Source organism: Perissodus microlepis, chromosome 3 (assembly GCF_051167445.1).
Source record: "Perissodus microlepis isolate ML-2025 ecotype Zambia chromosome 3, ASM5116744v1, whole genome shotgun sequence".
NCBI lineage: Eukaryota > Metazoa > Chordata > Actinopteri > Cichliformes > Cichlidae > Perissodus > Perissodus microlepis.
In genome coordinates, this window is record NC_140463.1 from 39,027,842 (window position 1) to 39,053,951 (window position 26,110).

Consider the following 26,110-nt stretch of genomic DNA (forward strand, 5'->3'; position numbering starts at 1 on the left):
AGCTTCTCCCACTGTATACCATGGTCAGCTAATATATATAAAGCAGGTCACGCTGGTTCACCAGAAATGGAAAGATTCACTCATCAGGGTTTTACTGTACCGATCACGCCCCAAGCTATTGAAGAAATTCTTTCCCAAACAAACTATTGTCAGTTACGATAACACTTAACTTGTTCCAACAACGGCGCACTTGAAAGGACAGTCTTTAAAGACGTGGGGAGAACTGCTCAGCATTCCTGAAGGAAGTGCTGTTGGCCTGTGCACTGTGCTGTGCACAGCTAAGCCTGTGTGTTCGACTGATTCTGAGTGCTCGGCCTTGAATGTAGAAATACATATGTGTGACTTAAAATGTGCTGCTACACAGAGGGGGACACAGTGGGGACATTTTATAAAAATATGTGTGTTTTGTATTTGTCTTTGTAGCTGAAACCAGATTCTCGTGTTAATACGCGCTATCTGACATTTAGGAGAAAAAAGGATTGAGTTTGGCTACGAGTCAAGGTCACAGCCATAAAGATCTGCAATGTCAGCTCACGTCTGCGGCATGAACTCTGCTTGTCAATCTGACAGCAACATGATAGTCTCCACTTTTCTTCTCCCGCTGCTTTTGTTCTCCTGGATGGAGGCAGGGAGCAGGCTTTTGCCTGTGCACTGTACTACTTGGCAGCACATTCAAAACGATGGTTTGCATTACAAAACACAAACATATATGAAATAGTGAGTGTTTATTATTATATATTAGCTAATTACCCGATGGACATGTTGCGAAAAATTGAAATGAGATTCAGAATTTTTCAGATCCGGAGTTGGGACTATGTCTGAGGAGGCAGAGAAATTGTTTCAGAGAGCCGGAGCAGCATCTAGCTGAGTTTCTGAGGCAAAATAGTACTATTTTACTATTTATATATTCAGTACCGTGCATGTTTTGAGCCACAAGAGCGCTTGTTACCAAATTCTATGGTCTGATTGGTCAGATTTCTTTATTAGGATCCAAAAAATGTAAAAAGAAAAAATAGAGCTTGGTTCAAAAAATAAATATCGTTTTATGTGAATGGTGTGAATAGTTGCACTGAGAATAGGTGAGTCCCAAACAATATTTTAATGCACTAAATATTTGCACAGCTTTTATGTGTCCAGACCTTTATTTTCCATATAATATACAGTATATTAGGACTTTTTAAATTTTTTACCTTTTTTGTTTTTTGGACAAAAAAAGGTTTTTCATTTTAAGCTGAAGTTAATTTCTTTGGTGGGCTAAAAACACCAGCTGTTGACATTTAGCTATATAGCATCAACTATATAGCTATTTATGCTAACATCAGGTCTACAGGTTAAAAACACAGTCATCACAGCTAACAGCTGCTAAAAAGAGCTCCTTTTAGGGTGAAATGGATAGGCCCACATATGATACTGTGTTCAAAGACTGAAGTTAAAGTTATAAGTCCCGGGCATCACTTCACCGTTGCTTGAGAAGAAGCAGGACTTAGTTTTGTACAATCAAACATAACGGTTCTGGCTTGGCGGGGGAGTAGAAACACCCCCATACAGTCCAGTAAAATTTTGCTTATTTCCAGTTGCTATGTTTAAATCATTGCTGTTTGGGATATCCTCATCAACTGTGAGTCCTTTAGGGAGTAGGTCAAACTGAAGCAACAAAGGCCACTTGAGGTAACATAACTGTGTGCTTAGATTTTCATATGGGATGGACTCATCTGACATAAACATTTTTTCTTTTTTTTTGCCCTCCGTCAGTGTCAACTGACTGATGATCGAGCGGCTCACATCCCCTCACTGTTGACTTTGGTGGTGCTCCTTCAAAAAAAATGGATACCTACTGTCACGCCAGACGCTTGGGGAGAGAAATGAGGAAAAGGCTGAGAAATTAAACTGACAAGCAGGGGTATGTTCACATGAGAGAAATATAGCAAAAAAGTACCCACAGTAGCATATTTGTCAGCCTTGTTCGGCCTGGCAGTTCAGCTCGTGTGCACTGCGGAAGGCAGCTGAATATGCACTACTGAAATGAAAGAAGAAAAAAGAGGTTCAAGGCAAGGCAAATAATTGGATTTGGCTCAGCCAGAATGTAAGTGTGTGCTCAGCAATGCGGCTGTGTTTGCACAGCTGGAGCGTGTGCCCAGGGTCATCTCTGCAGGGAATAGGGTTTGGCACTGCCGGGCACAGTTATACAGAACAAGTCCGCTGAAGAACTCTGAACGCCTCTCCCAGTATTTCCCTTTTAGAAAAAGCATTAGCCAAACTCACAGAGGACAAAAACATCATTTTAGATAAGAAATTTTTATTTTGTCCCATTGCAAATATGGGGCAAAGCTACAGGTTCTTGTCAGATGGCACACATATGAGCAGTTTTTCTCTTCCATCATATTATCCAGTGCTGCTGCCTTCCCCAAAGAGGGACTTTAGTTCCAGTCTAAATAGGACAGACTTGACAGGCTTGCTAGAGAAGGGTAGCAAGTTTCACCCTGCAAGATGTGGGATATGTCTCTTAAAACCAGCTGGCTGTGGCTTCAGTTTGTGTAAGAAATGTTATTTTTTAGGTTATTTTTTCAAAGTGAGAAGAAAATCTCTGGTGGCACGAAACGCAAGAGCAGCCAAACGGTTGGAAGCCGCTTCTCGCCGAAATCTACACAGGCCGAGGCACTGAATCAAGGTTTAATGTCGGAAGAAACAGGTATGACACGAGTGCGCGATGCCTCGGCACACTGCGCACCCTTAATCGTGAGGGAAAATCCTATTTCTGAGAGATTCATCATGCTCAACTTACAGCGCTAACACACACGAAGACAGGAGGGTATCACATGAATCATTTAGTTTAGCCTGTGTTACCTACATTAACTCAGAAGTGGAAAATCCCAAGCTAATAAAGTACAGTATAAATGTGCATCTGGGAGCTGGAGCTGCCAGATGGTTAAAAACTGGAAATCAGAGGGTCTATTGAGTTTTGGACAGTGCATAGAGGCAGAACAGATAAGAGGGCCTCTAAAATGGATGGAATAGTATTACAATCCGACCTAACAAGTCATCTACTTATGGAAATATAATACAATGCTCCTTATCAAAGATATTCAGGCCGCCTAAATGCCTCAGTTGCTTTTGTTATGGACAACCTAGGAGCTCTTTAAACACTGGAGAAATCTGAGACTCTACAACCCCATAGTGGCATCTTCGATATAAACTATGTGACCGTGAAAGGGAATCTTTTTTTCTCCTTACATTTAGAAAGTAGTCTTCAATAGAAGCACACCCATCTTAGAAATTCCTGACAGAATTGACTTGCTCTGGCATCTTGAGTTTCAATCTGATAGCTCCAAAATTGCTTCTGCAACCAAAACCTTCAAAATGTGGTCCAAGTCGCCCTTCCATTGTTGTCGGTGCATGTAACAGAGATGGCTCCAGATTCTGCGGGTTTCACATTGGCTACAGATATCCAGGTGACACTGATAGATCCCGAGGGCATATCTCAAGTCAAGACTGGGAAGATGAAGCCAATAAAAGCCTCAAGCGTAGCTTTATGGTAATCTTGTGCCGCTACCAAACACGGCCGCATGCTCAGCGATGAGGGCATGAACTCTACAAAAACCTTCGCTGCTGCAAATCAGTGCACAGGCCAGCCTTTCTGTGCCTTTTGCTCTTGAGAAAAAAAGTTGGTTAGATTTAATCAAAGTGAAATCATGTAACATCTTAGTAACACTAAGAAAACAATATCCACATAAGTCGCATTTGGCACATTAAACAGTGATATTGGTACAGATGGCCTCCCAGACTGAACAATGGAAGTTTCAATAAGAGATCCCCCTGGAAATTGAACAGCCTGACCTTGACTGGGTTCTCTATTTCTGTTTCCAAGGATTAAAAGACCAACTGGACCCTTGAGATTACCCTGATGCCCGTAAATGTGATGCCTCTAGCAGGTGGACAGGTAGTGAGCACTCTGTTAATCTTTAAGAGTTAGGTGGGCAGGAAGAAGGGAATTATGGGTCGTGGAAAGGACAGCAAAGTAAAGACGTGCAGGGCTGGTGGAGTGTGTCGTGAGTGAAGGCAGCATTTTGAGATAGAGTGATTATTAAGGAAAATGTGTTTCATTTCTTTTTTCCATTTCGGTTTCTGTGTTAATAACTTCTGAGGCTGTTAGAGATGGCAGCTGCCATGAGATTTACATACACTGTAAAAACTGATCTTCAATCAGTGTTAATTCTCTCAGCAATAATGCAACTCGTTTGTCAAAACAACATTTAGAAGAAAAATGAAAGACAACTCAACTAATTACTGGCATGCATGTGAGAAATCATATTCACATACTGTGGTAAAACAATAATCCCCTGTGGCCCAGCCCTTTTTTTGGAAGTGAAATTAGGTGCTTGCCTTGTTGCACCATAAGTAGGACCTCGCAGCTCTCTGCGAGTATCTCAGCTTAGCTAGTTTCATCTTCATATTGTCTAAATTCATCCAACTAACCAGAACTTCCATGACATAGTACCTCATCCAATTCACTGATCATCAGAAGCACAAGTTAAGGGTTGTGGACCTTAAAATGACAAATGTGACCTTCTGTGAAGATCCATTGGGTTGTTGTGTATTAGTCCAATTACATTGTGATGAATACTCTTAAAGGAGTAGCAATTCTTGCTAATTTTACCTGGACAGACAGACAGCAGATGCCTCACCATGGTATAAGTTCATCAGTCGGCCAGATGAGCTCAAAACTAAACAGGAAGCCTTACCTCACAAAACAGCTGAGACAAACCAAGACAACATGCCGACCACAATGTTAGCATCCAAGGAAAAAAAGGTTTGGTCTCTTCGATAGCCAGATGAGAGCCGACTCCATCACTAGCTGTTTGCTTGGTGCCGCTAATTGAAGTCGATGAACTGGACAAATAATACAGCAAGTCTGTGCACCACTTTTAGGGAATGGTTTTCTAGCTTTTGTACATTACTTAACATACAGGTATAAGTGTCAGTGCAACACATCTGTGCAGTGGATAGATGTACCTTGTGAATGGAGCTAATAAGCATTAGTTAAGAAAACAGAAAAATCAACCCTTTGATGCATTTAGGGTTACTTCTGACTCCAAGAAACAACAGGGGAACAGCTATAATAATAAATCTAAGACTTCCACTGGGCTATCACATCCCACTGGGTGATTACATAGTGCCTGTGTCCATCTTTTATGTACAGTTTACAGGTTGAAGCCTAACTAAAACCCTACTCTGAAGACTGAGCTCATCTTTTGCCTCTGGGGAAACAAACACCCTCTGTATTCCTTTCCACTTCTATCATCAACAGAAAAATTAATGGGCCATTTATAATGACAAAACTCTTTTAAAAGTCATATTTAGTGGTTACATTTTCTTGGCTGAAGACCTTCTTAAATCTAATGGTAATAAGATGTTTTCCATCTAATGTGAAAAAAACCTTTAATAAACTGTAGAGTGAATTTGGCACCATAAGCTGTGATATTTTCAGGTTCTGGTTTCTGTATATTTAAACTGTTATCACTCAAAACCTGTTATTATCTCAGGAATGCCAATATAAAGGTACTCTTTGTTCACATTACTAGCCATGTTTAACACCATGTATAACCATGTTATTTCTGTTTTTTCCACCCTGAAAGTGTACTAACGAACGATAATAAATAATGAGCGGGACAGAAAACTGTTGCTCAAGTTACTGAAGACAGAGGAAAAGATGGAAGCATAAAAGGCCTTGTACACAGCAGCACTATGACAACAGCTGGGTGTGCCTGATATTAATGAGACACAAGTGGTGGATCTGCCCTGATTCACTTGCGTCATCCAGATAACTGGGGCATGCAAGTTCACAGAGGGCCTGTGAGCCAAGCTGGCTTCTTCTGTATAATAAGAACTGTTGACTTGCACAGCTGGATCTAACAGTCTGACCAAAAGAGACTTTGACAAGTCAGGGACTGAATGGCAATCACAAACATGGGAGGTTTGCTGTCCTGTGCATGTGTGTATGTCATTAGTGGGTTCATTTGCACTGTCAAATCAGGGAACTAACTGGATAAGCCTCTGCAGCGACCTGGATTGGTGCAGAAAGAAAAATATCCACCCTTTGCGACTCCTATATTTATATAATTGTCTCTCTCTCTGATAGAGGAAATCACGCTGCCATCAGTGACACTTTCAGTTTGCATGACACTGCAGAGGAACAAGGTGGGGTCTCTCCTGAGCACTTAAACAGGCTTATGACTTAAACGCGTTCATACGCTGGTCATCCGTCTCCTCTTGCACACCAGTACTCAGAGTGTGACCTGTGAGGAGCAGGAAGCCTGGAAGCTAAAGTAGGTTAGAGCCAGGAAAAGGGAGAGGCTGTGGATCAACCCCTCCCACGTCCCCAAGACCCTGGAGCAGAGCTCAGCAGGAGTTAAGTGAGTCCGTCAGCAAGCACACACGGCCAAGCTGAGATGTCCCGCAGCGTGGAGGAAAGCTTTAATGATACAAGAAGTACAGCAAAAGAAAATATTTCCAAGAAGATGTACATATATGTCTTAAAAGATTTGCTTGCCTCGTTTAATAAACTAAACACAAACATAAATCCAATATGTCAAGGAAATTAAAAGATAAATTAAAAGACGGACACGCATCTTTGCACTCGTATGTATATATATTCTTTTTTACGCCAGAGCAACTCAAAAGCAAGATAATAGCATGTTGGAGCAAGACTCACCTAAGGTTGCATTACAGACACACATGGTTGCACAGATAAAAGTTAAAAGCGACAGGCGAGACAGTTTTGGCACACGCTGTTAAACACGAACCTGCATCCTCGGCAGCGGCTCGAGGCACAGTTTCTGCCCGGACACACCTGCACGCAACAGCAGCTACAGCTGGTGCTGCATGCAAAAAGTAATTTCACACCTTTGCTATACATACTTTGATTTACAAGCAGTTCTACAAATTAATCTTTTAGGCTCAGTTAAACAGCTTTACTGTAGTATACTGCAACCCTTGAGTAGCTGTCTTTAAATATCAAAGAGGTCTGTAAACCTAAATGTTTTGTTAGCTTTGCCCAATTCCACATCTGTTGTATAAATTAGCGGTCTGCAAGCTCAGTCTGGTTTATAAGGAAAATATTTTCCTGCAAAAATATCCAACATAAAATAGATTAAGCCACTGCAATTGCAACCACATACTGTAATATTAAAATTGGTCAAGCAGGCATCATTAAATATGAAGGCAGAGAGTGGCATTTTTGTAAGCTTTCGGCAATAAATTCCAAACTCGTTAAGCAAAAAGCCTCTTTGCCAGTTCCATTCAGGTGTTAATATAATGGAATAAGACAAAAAGCCGAGCTGATTGATTGTCCAACTGCTGCACAGTTGGCTCCTGATTAACATGTTGTGTGCTATGGGGAAAACAGGCTCTCCCAATTTTGGAGATTTATTCCAGCTACATTATCCAATTTTTCACCGTGGAAGTTTTAAGTCGAGGCCCATTTGTCTTGAGTGCTCAAGTCAAACACTAAAAACGTTGAGAAACGTCAATCTCACAGGCAAGCCGTTTGGAGTACATAATCACCGAGTAACACACGTTATAATTTGTGCTCTTTATATAAAGACGACTTAATTCTGGTTTGAAGACTTCAAGATTGCAGCATTTGCAGTGCATGCAAAAGGCTGCAATCAGTCTGTGATGCTTATATTTAATCGATGTGCAGTTAACATATGTGCTAAACCTTGTTTATCCATTACTGCACAGGGTTCAAAGTGCAAGGATTTACACAACCAACAAGGCACTAAAATAAAACATCAGCAAAGTCATTGCCCTAGTTTGCAAATTGAAAAAATTATCTTCATCAAAAATGAATGTTTTAAATGTTTCTTTCTCCATGCTCCACCTCTCCACTGTGTCTCATTAAATTCAGCTTTTGTATAATCTTGCTGACAGACAGACTATAAACAAACTGACAGACAGACAAATGGCCTGGCTCTTGTCTTGGCAGAGGAACAATGCATGTTTGCATTAATGCAGTTTCATTGTAGTGATAAATGATGTTGATTTTATTGGGAGGCAGACACAGAAACTTATTGAATTTGTCATTGGGACTAGCTGTAGCTACAGTTATTCCCCAAACATGCATCTACAAACAAAATAACAGTAATTTTATATACTTTGGATGAGAGATGCCACGTGCAGCATGACATTGCTGCATCTGCAGTTTTTTACTGACTAAAGGAGAATTATTTGTATTGGTTTGGCTGCACTGTAAAAAAAATTATATTATTAAAATGCAACGTCAACCACTAAAAAAATGGATCAAAAGTCTGGAAAAGCAGTACTTGTTCATAAGAATGATTCTACTGTTCTTAGACCAAAACGCCCTGAAGCAGGGACGTTTTTTCATTTTTCTTTTCTTTTGATTTATCCTTCCCTTTTCCCAACAAGTCCTCTGATATGCCCACTACAGGGCAGCGGTAATAATTATAATACATTTACATTTACTAAAGTTATCTGTAACGTCATATATGACATCTGAGATAAACTGTGGAAAATGCAGTACTGAGAATTTTCCATGTCATCAAAATGTTTTTCAAGTGAAAATGAGCCGGTAAATTATTTCTTTACATCACTAAGATGTTCCTGATGTTGTTTAAGAGATTAGGATATGCTTTTTCTTTAAGCAAGTGAAAGTTCATGCACATTTAAAACATGTTGATAAGCCTTTCTTTTATTACAGCTGCTTGCAGATAGAGTCACAATAAAAATGTACCGGAAATGTTTGGGGATTGTAAACTTAACTCTCAAGTAAAACTTCTAATTACACCATGAATCGCTCTGACCTAAGTAATCCTATCTAAAAAACTGTCGTTCTGTGTTTATCAAACATTCATACTGTGCATATTTGGCACAGACCTGGTTTCCTCTGATCATGTAATGATTTGCCCGTAACGATTACTTTCTCATGATGATAGAACAGTTTGTACCTGTTGTGCAAAGAGCTGTAGTCGCATTCCTGCTGCGCCCTCCTGCCAATCACCATCAGTTTGGTTCAGCTGATGACTAAGACGAAACACATGAGTGGATCTTGCTTGCTCTTTACAAGCAAAGCCAGCCCTTTTTTTTAAGTTAAAACAACAAGCCATCTCTTTGTCAGTCAGCCTTCAGAAAGCCTCTCCCTAATTCCATCTTCCATTAACGAAATAAGTCAACATTAACACTCTCTACGGGCATAATGCCCCATTAGTCAACATTTTAATGGCATGATTTCCTGGTGTTTTATCAAAATCCATTAAGCTCATGCAGTGTGCACCTGGACTAAATATTGGATGAAATACTGAGTCTGACACATGAACAGAAAGACGTATCCCTGCAGTCATTTAAAATGGCAGCTGTTTTATCAAAAGAATCGTGGCTTTTTCTTGGGGTTAGTGAGAAGAATAGCTGATTTTACCGAGCTCCCACTTGAAGTAAAACTTTTTGACCTACAATAAGGTAATTTACATATAAAACAAGAAAAATAATGGATCCTTATTATGGTCTTTAGCCATAAAACCAAGTCAGGTTAGGATAGAGAAAATATTGCAAGGGCAAGCAAGGCAGAAGTGCTTGCCCAGTGAATGCTGGAATAGACACCAATTAAAATTTACCAAAAAGCAATTTCTCTACTTACAGTTCCAATGGTGTTCTGGCTCTAAAACAGATGTATTATTGGATGCTACACCTGGCTCTCTCCCTAAAAGCTAGCTTGAAACTTTTTCAGTGCAAAAAGGGGAGGACGTCTCAGCAGTTCACTAAGATGCAGGAGACACTCACCACTCGTGCTTTTTTGAGTCAGTAAACAAATAAAATTCCAGCTAATTACTAGTCCGAGTCAGTTGGTCAAATTTTTTAGTTGATAGGCTAACCAAACAAACTTTAACCTCCTAGGACCTGGTGTCCACATATGTGGACATCACATTTTGGGTTATTTAGACCAAAATACCGTACTTTCTGGACAATAGAGCGCACCTGTATATAAGCCGCATCAGCTCTATTTTTAAAAATTAAAAAAAAAAAAAGATATACAAGCCGCACCCGGCTATAAGCCGCAGATATCTATGATGAAAAAATAGATATTTACTGCATGTACAGAACAATCTTGTACTGCAAATGTACATGTATGTACCTGAACAGATTCTTTTCGAACAATGCCTTTTAACACGGCAGCAACTTTGCTGATTAAAACGGAACAGAACCAAGAGAAAATAACCGCTATTTATTTACCTCCATTTTTCTTGTATTTGAAACCACAAGTCACTTTAATCATCTTCGCTGAAACCCATGAAGTCGTCTTCTTCAGTGTCGGAGTTGAACAGGCTCAGAAGCGCTTCATCACATCTGTCTCCATCAGTCTCGCTCTCCGTGTCACTGTCATCCTCCGGTGAAGTTGGCTCTGAAGGTGCGCCGCTCTCTTCGCGCAGCAGTCCAGCCTTTCGGAACCCATTGGTGATGGTGGATTCTTTCACAGCACTCCACGCTGTTAGGATCCACTGACAGACATCAGAAAAGGATGCTTTTCGCATGCGGCCAGTTTTTGTGAATGACTTTTCACCGCTTGTCATCCAAGTCTCCCACTCAACCCGTAGTGCAGCTTTAAATGCCCGATTTACACTGATGTCAAGTGGCTGCAAAAACTTTGTTGTACCTCCAGGAATCACAGCTGGAATGGAGTTTGTTTTCTTGATCGCTGCTTTCACAGAATCTGTGATGTGGGCCCTCATGCTATCCAAAACAAGCAGTGCTTTTTTCCGGTGAAAAAATCCTCCCGGGCGCTTCCCATAGCACTCCGTTAACCATTCCTTCATTAGACCTTCTATCATCCACCCTTTGGTGTTAACTTTGACCACTATGCCTTTCGGGAGTTGTTCTTTCGGCATAGTTATGCGCTTAAAAATCACCATTGGTGGAAGTTTTTGTCCGGATGCCGTGCATGCCAGAACGCAGGTGAAGTGCGTCCTCTCATGGCCTGTTGTTTTCAACAACACGGATGATGCACCTGTCTTGTTAACGGTCCTGGTCAGAGGCAGATCAAATGTTAAAGGTACTTCATCCATATTGATTATGTCGTCTGGTCCGATGGAGTTTTCTTGTATCTTTTTTTCAACGAATTTGTGGAAGTTTTCAACTTTTTCCTGATAATCAGGGGGGAGTTGCTGACAGAGAGTGGTCCGTGCCCTGATGGACAGGTTTTTACGTTTCATAAATCTGAAACACCATGACGGCCCACCTTTGAAATCTTTAATATTCATTTCGTGGGCGATTGTTTTGGCTTTCAGTCGGATCTGTACAGTGGATACACCTCGGCCACCTGCTTTTATGTCCTCTGAAAGCTTTTCTCGACTTTTGGCATTGCATGAGCTCTTCCCGCTGTCGCCTCCAACGTCTCACCATAGACTCATTGACGCTAAGCTTGCGTGCAGCAGCGCGGTTTCCCTCCTGGATAGCAAGATCGATGGCCTTCAACTTAAAACTTGCATCATACGAACTTCTTCGTGTGGTTTCCATGATGAAGGGGCGAGGATTTGAAAATAATTACCAGTTGGTAATTTGTTGTGCGTGTTCTATCTGCTAAAGAAAAAGTAGTGTATTCTTCTTTGCATTGATTTTTCATCTATCTTGTTTTTTATTCTAATTCTGGTTAGAGTCCCCCTAGTGGTGGAAGAAAATTCCACAGAATAGCCGCACCTTTGTATAAGCCTCATGGCTCAAAACCTAGGAAAAAAGTAGCGGCTTATAGTCCAGAAAGTACGGTACTCAATTTTGCTCTACATGGGCCTGATATCCACTTACGAAGACATTATACTGCTACTGTTCTATCGGAATTTTAAACGAATATCCTCATATGTGGCTCTTATTTTTCTTAGAAACAAAAATTAAGTAAAAAAAAATAAATCTGGTAATTCTTTGTTTTTACATTCATCAGGACCCAATCAGCCCAAATATCAAAGAGAAATTAAAAATGCCGTGGAAGAGTTCGGGTCTTAGGAGGTTAATGGGGTATTCCCTGCATAGGGTTTTTGTAAAACAAGCCCCAGTGAACAGAAGAGAATTGAGCTAAAACAGCTAAACTCATGGTGTTTTGTCTCTTACAGTTACAGAACGTTATTTTGTTCCAATCAAAACCATAAAACCCTAATTCAGAAATATCTCAAACTAAAGCTACAGTATATCTATTGTCAGTCAAATTAAGTATGTAGATGTTTCTTGGAGTGGCTGCATTAGAAGTCTGAGAAATTTGACTACAGCAGCTCAACAACCAACATGGCATACCATATAAAAACAGTAGGTTATTTTTTTTCACCAACTTTTCATGTTTAAAGCTTGAGCGTTTAACTGAAATCATGCACACTTAACAGATTTTAGTATGCATGTGCTATAATAATCCCCTTTTTTTTTACAGCTTCAGTGGCTCCAGCATCTGTCAGTAGCTGCAGCTAGGAGGCTGCAGCCTCCTCTCACGTCAAAGAAATTAGAAAAAAGTGAAGCATGATTGGAATATATTGCTCACAAACGGTGTTTGGTGTAGTTCTTATGTTGAAACTTTTGGTATTTTCAGAGATCATAAGAAATGGGCTGGTGCATTGCAGTCTTCTCCAAAATTAGATTAAATGATCTAATCATTTAATAATTTTAAATTGTTACAATTATTTAATATGGGTAAATATTAGTCATTTATATCAATTTAAATTAATTTAACCTAATAAGGCTCGGAGCCACAGAGTGCACTCCATGGTCTGTGGCAAATTTCATTAATGTAGAGATAAAGCTGCCTCCCACTCCCACCACGCCATGACCAATCGATTAATTTAAGAGTAGGTACGATTTCAGTCGACAGCTGTTATTTAAACTGTGATCTGACATTTCTTCAATGTGTTTTTTCCCCCAAATACTGTAGAGTTTTACATCTTCAGGCCTCTAACTGTTTTAATTATTACATTTAATAACCGGTGAAATTTGCTGTCAGCTGTCCTTCTTTTAAGAGACAGTTTATCTTTTCATTTCAGCAAATACTTTAATGGCTTATGTTTTTGAAATGTTGATGTCATTTATCAGGTTTCTTCCAGAGTTACAGCTCCAGAGTGTGTTGAGACACCTTGTCAATAACTCTCAGCAGCACAATCAACATGAAGAAAGACATACCGGTTTCACCTGAACTTTACTATCAGGTACTTCACAAACTTCCTGCCTGTGCCTCCGATTGTCCATCGATCCATCTGTCACATATCTGCATTCAGCTTAAAATATCTGAACTCACAGATTCCTTCGCATTGAGCTGAGACCAGTATCTCTCATATCATCTATGTGGCTTCACAGGCCACCTGGTCACCACAATCCCAACTATTCCAGCTATGAAGCAATTCGTGTTGAGATGAGAGAAGAAGCTGTGCCGATAACGCGAAAGACTTAGAGTTATGCCCTGCCGAGGTGAAGGAGGAGTGGGGAGAATGAAGGCTGAATGACATGTTCAATGTCAAATGTGCACTTTTCCAGGTCATGGTTGCCAAATGCTTTTCAAGCTGCATACCTGTCATCAGGGAGGCAGGGGGAGTGCTGAGAGGATGACAGATGCAAACAAGACAGGGGTATGTGAGACTGCATTTTTGCCCAAGGTACAAGTTGCCCCACTGAGATCCCAGCATGGATGATGTCACCACACAGAGGTATGCTGGGACAAAAATCCCCAGTAACATGTCAAATGTAACACCGGGAGGAGACAAACGTCATCTGAAATCTGGTGGCTGGTGAATTCAAAGTTCGTAGTAATGAGTTCATTCTTTGGTTAACGCTTTAGCCTGATGTCCAACAGTATGACTTAAACCCAATATTGCATGTTTATAACAAATGTGAAAAATGTTCCGCCTAAACTGTTCTTAAACTCCTGAGCTTGACAGACACTTCAACCATTCAGACTCTTAGCAACAGCGTGTAAACACACTCACGATGGACACATGCGCCAAGACCACACAGATTTCCCAGGTGGGAGGTTCTCAGGGGGCAGACCTAGGCCTCTTTATAGGGGCTATAAGCCACAGTCACAACATCTGCGATGTGTGACTGTTCACCCCAGCATGATTTGTGTGTGTTTCTGTGTGCACGTGTGCGAGTGTGAGCACATTTTGTAGAGGGCACTGTGGCATAGGTAATCCCTGCAGAAGCCTGGGAACGAGGAATTTGGATGGACTTTTGGCTCCAATGGTCACAAAAGTCACAAGACTGCACACACCGACACCTAAAAACCTTTGGATAAAATGTGCTTTTTTCAAATGTAAGGTTTCCTTTGTAACCTATATTTATACATAAACATTTCGTTTATTTTTTTTTACCAGCTTAAGCTAGTAATATATAAGCTTTTAGCCTTAAAAGTCACATTTTACTCAGTTTTTATCCAAAAGATTATCCAAAAACCATCAAAATCCTTCTCTGTGTTTTTCAGTTCATATATAACATGGAAAAAAGAAACTCTAGAAGCAATGCACTAAAAGCTAGAAGCTAACATGGAATTGCATGGTGCCATAAATGCTATAACAATTGAGGAATATTAAGTTGTAATGAATGACTTTTATTGTATATGTGTCTCATTTTTAGCTGAACGTATGACACAAATGCATGCGCATTTACACAAAGACCCACAAGCGCACTATGGATGATTACATGCTCATCAATCTGCTTCTGTGGACGTATGCATTGTAATCCTAATAGCACATCATTTGTAATGGGGTCTCTAGTGTTTAGTCGTAGCCGCCCAGCATTTACTCAAAGCACATGTGGCCAGGGGGGGAAACAGATGTGAGAACCCCAGGAAGCATCATTAGCTTCACAAACATTCACCGTAGCCAGCCGTGGAGACCCTGTCAGACAGCAGCGCTGCAGACCTTAAGTCAGTCATGTTTCCACTGGATTTAGCTGTCCGCTCATTCTTTTCCCTTTACTGCTAACATTTCTCACTCTCGTATGCAGTCTCCCTTTTCCCTCCTCCCAAAAGTGAGCGAGCTAAGCTAAGATAACTGGTTTACTATTTGTTTTTCAGGCTAGTCGGCCACTCGTATAGATCAGGTGTGCTGCATCTTAGATCTTTAATATTTATGTTTTCCTTTCCCACTTTTATGCTGGTAGCTTTGTTATACATCATTCCTGTTTGGCCTTTTGCTCTCCGTGCATGCTTCATGCAACTCTTCCTGTCTCACTCCATCAATAACACACTTTCCCCCCCCCATTTCGTCAGACATCTGCATGTCTGTGTGTGTCCCTTTCTCTACTTGCTATCGATTAAATCTACATCAGTATCACTCCATTAATATTAAACTTCTATGTATCTTCTAGCATGCCAGTCACCTTCCACCTCGATGCCTCCACGTCTGTGACAGTTTTGTTTTATTTTACAGCATTTTTTGTTAGACCCTGCTTTCCTTGACAATTCTGGTTTTTTTCTGGTGATCTGGTGTAGGCTTTGGCTTTGACCTGTATGGCAACGTGTTTTTTCCCCCTTTGGCATTGTACTTACTAAAATTTCTATTGTTTTTCTCATCTTCCCGTTCTTGACCTTTTTGCCTCTGTAACCCTCCCCCCTTTCTAATGTCTATCTCTCTCCTGACAGTCCTCCCCACCACTGCTTCAACTCTCAAACCCACGCTCACACCTCCTACCTGTGCCTCCCTTCTAATTAGGCATCATGAGAGGAGTTCGAGTGCTGCTTCTCCCCTCTCGTTAGCACCACTCCCCGGCACTCCTGCTGCAATCCCACCCCGGGGCTGTGTCTGAGGTCAAGGCCGGGGCAAAGCAGAACAGACGGGGCTCGATGCATGTGCTCGAGGCAAGGCTGAGCCGAGCTGCTCGGCTGCAAGCTTCTGCTTCAGCTTTTGTGATCAGCTGCATGTGAAAAATGTGCAGGCCAGATGATGCACGGACGGTCTCGGCTGCTGCAAATGAAGTTTGCGCTGGCGTCCAGGAACACACAACAGGATAAAACAACAACGCTCAATCACGCTGATGGAGGGGACGTGGGTTTACTACAGATGGAGCCGAAGATGTTTCATCAGAGGAAGAGAATGCCAGAGGCTCGGCTTTCAAGCTTGGCAATGACAAATAAACCTCATGATGAAGGAACAAATACATTCACAAGGGGCTCCAGAGGAAACAGAAGGGGATAGAGGGCAGCCACCTGCAAAATCACCATAAGGCTCGACTATCCCAAATGGGCGTGGGAGCCACAGAGGATATAACTGCTGAAGTGGACACAGAAGGTCCCTCTGCTGTAATGTTGCCATCTACTGGCAGCTTTTTATCAAAGCATGACAGCGCCATGACTTTAAATCAGAGTTCTGCAGTGTGCAGGATTTTTAGAAGCACATGAAACCACAAGATCTCATTATGCTTTTTCATAATGTAGTCTGAACAACATGTCCTGTTGTATGCACTTTGGCACAGCAGCGTGCAACACAATTCCAGAGAGTTATGCCATTTGCTGGCACAGCCCACTTTGGGCACTCAGTCACAGCTTGTTATTAGAGCTCAGCATCAAGCAATCGAAAGGTAAACAACACAATCAAGTGCTGCAAGATTTTGGAGGGAAAACAGCAAAAAAGCCATATTTTCCTTTCTCCATCTTTTCTTTTATCAACTCCTGATGTGAAAGCAGTAGTTTGCCATTCTTGAAAATCTGCCAATTCACATTCTTGCGCAGAGTTGGAGAAGATTCACAGAAGTTCTGTACTGTAAATGCAAAACAAAGAACGGGAGCGGTTAGCTTAGCTTGGATTTTTACACTTTGATTTTTATACAGCTAAATAAATAAGATAAGACTATTACTGAGTGAGCTTTAAAGGATTTTGATGGCAGAATTTATTAGCCCTGGACAAAATATGACTAGCTGTTTCCTGGCTTGCAATCTTTAAACTAAGCTAAGCTAATTTCCTGCTAACCTGAAAGTTTAATTATTAGCAATATAGCTAGATTTCTTGGCAAGAAAGCAAATTAGAGATTTCTTAAGCTGACCTGAATGCATCAAAGCTTTGACCAATTCCATGTTAATTCTTTCTAAATTAGTATTTTTTTTAATGGTAGGCACTCCTACAGACACCTTAAACAGAGCATGAATGCCCCAGTTGAAATATTCAGTTCTCCACGAAACTTTGAGGTCTCTATTATGCTTTTTTGGACAACCTTAGACAGTTTCCATGAATTTCCAAATATTCCTCTGAATAGAAATTAAAGATAAAATCATTCTGTCAGATTTTGTTTACTTTCCAATCATGACTTGGATTGCAAGGAACAAGAAAAGTTGTCTTTGATAAAATTCCTCTCAGAACCTAATTTTGGATTTTTACTCGTGCCAGTGATGTCACATATTGGTTTTCATTTTGAAGCCTCGTCTTGAGTATTATGATTTTTGCCAGATTCATTTTTTTGTAGCCAGATCCCAAGTCAGATGTTTATATGACACCTACACAGTAGTCACTTGTCAATAGCAGCATCCTGAACCATACCCCACTGAATCATGTTGTAAAAAATATGACTAGACCCTAAAATTGAAACCATAAACTAACAGCATTGTCATTTTCTCATAGACTGACTTCCCGCCCCTGCTATTTGTATACTACCTTGTCAGATCTGGAGACTCTGTCCCTTGTTTATATACATGTCCATGCCAAGTTTGTAAAATCTCTGATTGTGAGCTTTTTCAAAAACTTTTCTTACTCCTAGATTATTCCTGTTCAGTACAAAATGACCTGCCATTTTCAGAAAGAGGCAAAAGAAAAATTTCATGTTGGAGATATAAGCTTTACTAAAGCTTAGTTATCCAAATACTGTTGAAAAGGAGCTTTCTTTGGGATTCAACAGCCAGTAGGAGCTGCCATCACCAGTTCTGTTCTGCAGAACTTTTCCTTTATTGGCCCACTGAGAAAACTCTGAAGCTACTTCCTTTTGGCCTGGCTTTATAGGGATGCAAGTCTGTTCTCTGGATTTCCAGAACTGGAAGAGCTGCATGCTGGCACACCTGAGTAGGACACACAGGAAACACTGCTACCATGCCAGGAACACTAATAGCGCTGCATGAAAAGTGAAACATTTTGTGGGTATCTTGGCAATTTATACAAACATGAGTACCAGTGAATTTTGCCCTTGGACTGTAAGAAACTGTGTGCTCACACACGCGCGCGCACACACACATGCACACCCACACACACTAAACAATCCTCAGTCCCACTCCACAGATTAAGCCCAGATGGGAACAATGAGATGAGTATGAGGGCTTTTGCAGTGTAACTGAAAACACTTGGTCTTGTTAACGCACTCCAAAAACTTGCTCTATCCATCCATCACTGGCCAGATGTTCTCTGAAGCTTTTTCCTTTACTCCTCAAGAGGGCCCAATCCCTCTCGAAATGAATTCACTTCCCATTCCACTTGCGTCCACAACAAAGGTATTCATGAAAGCTAATTGCATAGTTTGGGGTCTTTATGATCAAGCGATCGAGCTGAGGAGCGTGTTTCAGAGAACAAGCGATGTTGTTGTTGACGGACGCTCACTTGGGACCATTTGCACGTCGTGACCCCACTTAATCCTGCCATTAGGCCCCAAAGCTTCCCAATCCTGAGGACTTCAACGCACTCTGCTCCCTGCATTAGGACTCTGAGAGGGACCATTTCCTTGAGTAAACATCAAAATCGGTTGCTTTTGTGGCTAATTTCCTTCTGAATTCCAGCTTAGCAATTAGAGGAAAGGCATGTGGTGAAGTGAGTGTGGCAGCCCCAACACTCTGAAGTCTGATTTATATCCATCAATTCTTACAAGCCATACTCCACATAAACTCACCAGTTCAATAGAGCTGTCACAGTAACCGGCTCTTTGTGTTTCTGTGTTTTATTTGCATCTTTTTTTAGAAAAAAAAAATCACTTCATTTTGTGTTTGAAGAAAGCAGATTTTTTTTTAAGTGCTAATATTCCCTGTGAATGGGAGAGTGATCCCAGCAACATCTAACAGCCGGGTCGTAACAATACAAACATACATATATATATATATATATATATATATATATAAAACAGAACTGAGAATCCACAGATCTGTGTCAGCGTGTGCCCTGAGTTTGAAAAGTGACTACTAAGGAGTTCAAAGCGGAAAGACAAAGAGCCAAAACGAACAAAAATGAAAGCGTACAAGAAGGATTTGCTCTGCTCCATATCCCTGCCAGGTTACAGGCACTAACATTCAGAGATGCCAGGGTGTCTTTTAAGGGCACAGCCTCATGCACGCACCGTCGTTTAATTCCCCATCCAGGAAAAGTGTTTCTGGAAGGTTCCACTTTTCTGCACAAATCAGGGGAAATGAGTGAAAGCAACAAGACCCTCCAAGAAATGCTCGAGGTATGTCATTATGTCACCCACAAAGGAAGGTCTATTCCATTTAGGGTTGGAGCCACAGGCCATTTGGCCCACACACACACAAATTGCATCCGCACAACTTTCAGCAGCCAAGCACACAAACACGGTCTCATTCCTTTGCCAAATTGTAATGCAGAAACTTTGACCCGAGAGCACACATGAAAAGAAAATGCCACTGCAAAACAGAGACCCTTGGAGGAGGCACTTGTTGACCTCTGGCCCGGCGAAGCAAGGCACTGCGTCACTGTGCGGTGTGTGTTAACAGATAGGTGTCCGGTGCAGACTTGCTCGGGCCTAGAGCAGATGGAAAGATTTGTCATCTGCTGACCACTTGAGCAAAATAATCTCTTGAGTCATTTTTCAGTCTGGTTTTGTGATGGAGACACAAAATAATCAGACCACAAACACTTGCAACACAGAAGTCAGTGTGAGCATCATCCAAGACATTTTTTGGGCGTTACCATCGGCAGGTCATCGAGCTGAAAGCAATCAGTTGTAAGTAACATTCATTACAGAGTCATTCCTGTTTGACGTATGAGTTTGTGCTGATTCCAACATATTTGAATCAGTTAATATTTAACAGGGATAATTTATCAGAAGATAAACCCTCTGTAGCCTCACAGTTAGGTCTGCAGACCTGCAAAGTCCCGAGCTCTCCTTCGTTGCTTGAAAGTCACTGATTACAATGTGGACATACTCAGCAGGACTGTGTAGCAGCCAGGGTGCCTAAATCCCAAATCACCTTGAAGTGCTATTAGCACCTGTTGTGGTCATTTACACACGCTGACAGCCCCCCCTCTGTTTGGCCCTAAAAATCTGTCTGCACACCAAACAACTGCTTTGTGCACCAGGTTAAAACTCCCCGCTGTGCAGAAAGAATCAGCTTTTACACAAACCTGCCTCACAAGACTGATGCATACATATAAAGGGACTGTATGAGTACATGTGAGGAATATGTTAGTAGTAATTATTGGACATTGATTTTTTTTTTTTTTCCAAAACAGCAAATATATTTGTTCACCATCAATCTTTTTCTTAATTTCTAACTTCCTGGTGGAGTGTATTTTATTATATTCTACACCCATCAATCAGCGGCCTCATTTCTTGCAAACAATAGCTGCTTTAGACAAACAGCATCACCAGATGATGAATAGTTTTGGCTTCTGGTGGGGGGTGGCAGGTACTGACAGGCATGGGCACCAGCTATGAGCCATGTATGAATCTGTACCTCAAAGCACTCTTGTAATAAATTTGAAACGACAGATCACTGATGTTCCTACATAGGCTGACTTTTCATTTAGAAACAGAGGGCAGGCCAAACTGAAAGCAACAGGTGTCTCATTTCCTTCCCAATAAATTGACTTAAATGCGCTGAAACCGGAGCGGTGCGCCTTCTCCCCTCATGTTAAATGACAGGATCCATAAGTTGTTCGCGTGAAGACGCCACCGCGGCTTACCTTCGCACAGACAGCGAGGAGAACCAGGCTAGTCGTCCACAAACAGCTCCCACTCATCGCGGACGCAAACAAACTCTTAAGTAATTTCAAAGCGTTGATAGACGGCTCTGATCGCCCGCTCTATGTCCCAGCCTGCCCCAGTCACTCGGGGAGAAAGAGGTCCGCTCGTCTCTCCGCGCTGCGCTCCGGCTCCAGTTTCCAGGAGAGCGAGAGAGGAAAAAGGTAAAAGTCAGCCAAGAGCGGACGGAGACAGCATGACAGTCCACGGTCGCTTCCAGATATTTTGTTCCCCCGGCAAACACGTTGCTGCTAAATTTATGTTTGCATACCAGGCGTGCGTCAGGAAAAGGGTCTCACCCACCTTACATTCTTAAAGAAACACACTCCCGGGTCGTTACGCGCCGATGTGCAGCTCAGCGCAAGACGCGTGCAAAGCTGAAGTGATGCTTTTATGGCTGTGCGTTATGGCTGACTTTCACCGAATGGATGACTTTCATTAGATCATTTGTACTAAGCTGTTTCCCCCTCACTGTTTACCTGTACTCAGAAGTGCTTGTATTGAAACTTAAACCAATGACTAAATAGATCATGCGCACAGTCATTCAACAGGGGACTCAACCTCCATGCTGAAAACTTTAACTCCAGCTTCTTTTCAACGTCAATCCCAATTTCAAGGCCGTGTTCATATCCAGTCACGGGTTTTGGAAAGGTTGACCTCAGTTCAGGGACAACTTCAAACCCACAAAGACTTTTTAGACACATGGTTGCTTCATTGTAGCAGAGCACTAACAGCTCGTTTGTTACGTGAGGGGTTGGAATGTTTGCTGCTTTTTAATTATTCAAAGAAATGAGTCATCCTGAAGGTAGAAGAGCACAACAGAGGTCCACTCCTCTTTCTTAAACCCCACAGATCCACAGGCTCAAGCTGGAACGTCTTGTGCTGTCGGCTCTGCGCCGGTTAGGGATTGTGCCTCCTTTATCACAGCTTTAGATTTAGTCACAAGTATGAAATGCATTAGTCTTTCAAGTTAGGCATCCCATGCTGCCAACCATGTGCCATTTAAGGTCAGGAAGAGTTTTATCTAAATCAGGCTCCCACTGCTTAAGAACTGAGATCAACCAGATGGAATGAGACGTTCATAGCCCTGGCCTTTGCTGGCATATGATTGAAATCTGAGGTTGTTTCTGGTTTAGCCTGATGAGACCCATGTCATTGCTTTAATGAATCATTTAAAGTGGGTCATATTTTTTGTGGAATTTGATATTGGTCTGTTGTATCCTTGGACATGAACATCACATACTTTCTTAATGTGTGTCCAACCTGGGGTCGGATATTAACCCAAACAGATAAAATTCAAGTTGGACCAGGCGAACAGCTAAATCACTGTGGAGGGCATTTTGACGTCATTTTAAATGTTTTTCTTTTTCTTACTGACTCAGAAAAGAGCCGCAACGTGTTCCACTTCAACAAAGAAGGAATTTTGTTTTATAATTGATGGCTCGGGCTGGCAACTCCTCTTCCGTTTGATCCCGTACCTTCATTAAAATGAGAGACACTCTCGTCCTTTGAAGCCTAGCCCGCAGTGGTGGGGCATTAAGGCTCACTTGTCGCTTTTGAAGATGTCCAGGGCCACCGTAATAACAACGTTCCTAGAAAATGTCATCTGTCCTCAGCCGAGCTTTAAAGAAATGCCCCTAGAGGCAAAAAATAGCACAGGTATGTATGGTATGAGCTACCTGAATTGCTGCCTGACACGCAGGCTTAAATTCAGCTTAATCTCTATTAAAACACTGAGCACAAGAATGTAAATGTTTATTTCCAAAGGAGAATGAGAGAAGGGGTGGGGGGAGGTTTTTACCTGAAGACTGTGGTGAGAGTTGAAATCATTTCCTTCTCCACCTCGGGGTTAAATGATCATCCTTAATAGCTGCTTGAAACTGTAATCCTACCTGCTCATGTCTTACAAAGAGGAAAGACTCCAGGGCGTCCCGATGAACTCTGACCACCCCTCCTGGTACCCGAAGAGCAGCGCAGACACCCCACAAAGTCAGACCAAGTGGCCGATAATGCTCGGAGACATGAATAGTTTACATTCACTGTGACTGGCGGTGCATGGCTAAGCTACATCCTCATGTTACTCTCATTGATGGACACATTCACTGGGATCCCTTGCTCAAAGCTCCCATCAGCAGAGTTGCAAAATCACTGCCTTGGGGCGCAAATGTATTTTTAGAGGCTGTACATGCTTCAAAAAGGCATCTGTAAGTTGTTTGCTCAACAGATCTTACAGGACTTCTCTGTGTGGGAAGACAAATAAGAGGCCGAAGCAGCAGCTAATCACAGTCATTTAGCTGGGATCTTTTGTTTGAATGCAACGATGTCCTGAATGCTCAGTGACACTTTTTTTTCTTGCTTCTGGGCGTTTTTAGAAGCGCCTATTACGTTCCATGAACACGCAACCGGCATGACTTTACGAGCAGAAAATGGGGCCACAGTATGTACAGTACATGTATGTGTGGGGTTTTCCTGGCTAAACACACTCAGAGAAGGTCAGCACTCAGCATATGACTAACCCGGTTGTCTCACTTTAGCTGACTCCAACCTTTAGGTCAGTGATATTTGGCCGGAGAGTCAAAGAGCTGCGTTTCACATGTGTTCAAAGAGAGGGGAGGGAATTTGCCAGATACCACGGAAAGAATATGCCCTTCACAAGACACCAGATTTTGCGTTAAAGAGGTAGCAAGCAGATTTTTAAAGCTTTTTATTTTTCCACCAAAGCAATCATGTTTTGGAAGTATAGTATATGTTTTACTGATCTTCAAGGAGGGGGATTAGACAAGACAGCCGACACCTTTTTGCTATTTACAGGAGGCATCATATAGTAAATTTAGAGGCTTTAAGCTGGTAGCAAGGCTGTCTCCTAAAGTGGTAAAACCTTTTTTAAGTAGCCTGTGACTATGATTATTACTTACTAGACAAGATAAGAGCGGAATCCACCTAAGAACTTCCCAAAATGTCAAACTTCTGCATCACAGAGCACATAAACTCATGTTTTGTGGCTCCTGGTTTCCAAAGCCCCCTCTGCACGCAGTTTAACGCCACTTGGTTGTCTCATCAATCCTGATTGCCTTTATGGCTCCGTGGAATTTGGCACGCTATCGGTCCGTGTGTGTTTGTACGTGTGTGTGCTCATGCTTGAGACTCCAAAGGAAACGAAAGCCGTTGCCACTGCAGGGCCTCAGCGTCCCGGGAATGCCGGGCCCGCTAAGGGTAAAGTAACCTGTCTGTCTGTCCGTCTGTCTGTCAGCAAAGATCTGTTTCAGACTGCAGGCGTTGACTTCCATCGGGCATGTTGTGTCCACTGCATGCTGTCTGAGGGCATCATGCCACAAACAACCAGTCAGAAATGTTGACAGTGGGCAAAACCCTCTTTGCGCTGCAGCCAGTGATCAGTCAGCCTGCCTGAGAAACTGAGGGTGTTGTTGTTGTTTTCCTCTCGCTTTCTCTTTAAGGAAGTATCTAATTACATACAAATCTTGGCTTATGGTCGAAGCTAAATATGATCCTTGATGAATAGTCAAAAAATTTGCTTGAACAGCTTAGTGATGAATAACGTTGGCTGGGGTACAATAAGATTAGGGCACCATACCGCATACATCTAGAATATCCCGTTTTCTGATGAAAGCAGTAACCTGTGATACAGTATCTGATATGTCCTCATCAGATTTTCCATGGATATTACAGCTCAGCAAACACAATCAAGCAGCTATTAGAAAAGAGACAGGGCAGCAGAAAATGACATTTCTGGTGTAGATGAGTCTATTGTTACAGTAAATCTGCTACAGCCCCGATGCTGGCAGGAGATATGAATTGTGTTATTTAGGGCAAATAGGATGAAATATCTATGGGGAATGGGAAAATAAGTGGAAAAGCATATTTTCACCTTCTCTTTTGTCTTTGTGATAATTTGCCTCGTTTTAGCGCTCTAAAACCCAGGCACTGATTTTACTCATGCTGCTTTTAGAAAGCCTCTGCCTGGCAACAGCTTTCTCTGGTCATCTATTCATTTTACACCCATGAATCTGTTGTTTAAAACATTTATTTAAGTCTTGGTTGTTGGGTGTTATCCTTGCTATTGTTGGGTTAGACACCAGGCACATACTTTTATATATATAAACAGTGCAAGAATACCACTAACAATTTCATCATACCCATATCATTTTAATTTGTAATTATAAACCACACTTTGCAGTTTTTCACCTTTAAAAAAAAATTAAACAATCAAAGTTTAAAAACATTCATCACTGAATAAAATGGGGTAAAACTACAACTTCCAGTTAGTATACATGGCATGAATATGGTTATAAAAAGTACCTGTAAACACTAGAACGTCCTCAAAGTTGGAGCTACGGGCTACATTAGTAACTTTACATCATGAAATATACAAAAGTTCAGAACAGACAGAGGAACTGAAAAATCAGATTGAGAGCTTTCAGAGACCTGGATACAGTGAGATCGGTGAGCAGCCAAAACGCAGTTGAAACACAGTTGCAGCAGTAATTATGTTGTGTAGACAGCCAGTCTACCTCTTATCAGCGCTGCAGTAACTATCCTCTGCCATGGCCACTGCAGTGCACTACTCCACCATATTAGCTTTGAAAAGCAGACGGGGCTGTGCCTTTCGACTTGGCACATGAGATATCAATGGGAATTAGAGTTTGTGTGACACTGCGCTACGTCATCCTCTGTGCACAGAGTCCAAGCCAAGAAACCTTCCTTTGCATTCAGCACAAAAGTGCCAGCTTAAACTTTACTGAAGGTGAAAAGAATACTGACAAATATGAAGACTTTCGGTGGTATATCGAATATACAGATATACAAAAGCACTGGCTGGCAAGGTGACGGCAATAATCCCCCAGAATAGCAGAATATTCTAGCATGGCAACGACACCCTGCCAAAATCAGAGAGAGCTTCTGAAGACGGAAAAATCTTGCAAACTATGAATTTGGCCAGTTACGTTGTCTGACATGAATCCAATAAGACACCTATGTAAACACAAAGTAAATATAAGGCCTCCAGAACATAAAGGATGCAGAACATGCCTCCAGAAATGCGTGCACTGTCAAGATCCTCAGTGATGAGGAGGATGGAGTCTGTCATTATAAACACGGGGGACATATCAAGTACAGAAAAAAAGAAAGATTAGATTTCAGAGATGAAATGTATACTGACCTTGTTGTTTACCGCCAA

General features: G+C 41.7%; 1 protein-coding gene across 2 annotated transcripts in view; it reads right to left on the reverse strand.

The window, feature by feature from the left end:
- LOC146391422 (ADAMTS-like protein 1) overlaps window positions 1-21,299 on the reverse strand; it is a 103,869-nt gene extending 82,570 nt beyond the window's left edge. The window contains exon 1 of one of the 2 annotated variants that reach the window (XM_084924372.1): window positions 20,859-21,299. In XM_084924372.1, coding sequence (XP_084780498.1) covers window positions 20,859-20,915 — 57 coding nt within the window. In that variant the 5' untranslated portion in view covers window positions 20,916-21,299. The remainder of the gene's footprint in view (window positions 1-20,858) is intronic. The other variant, XM_084924371.1, reaches the window with a different exon arrangement.
- Window positions 21,300-26,110: the final 4,811 nt, after the last annotated feature.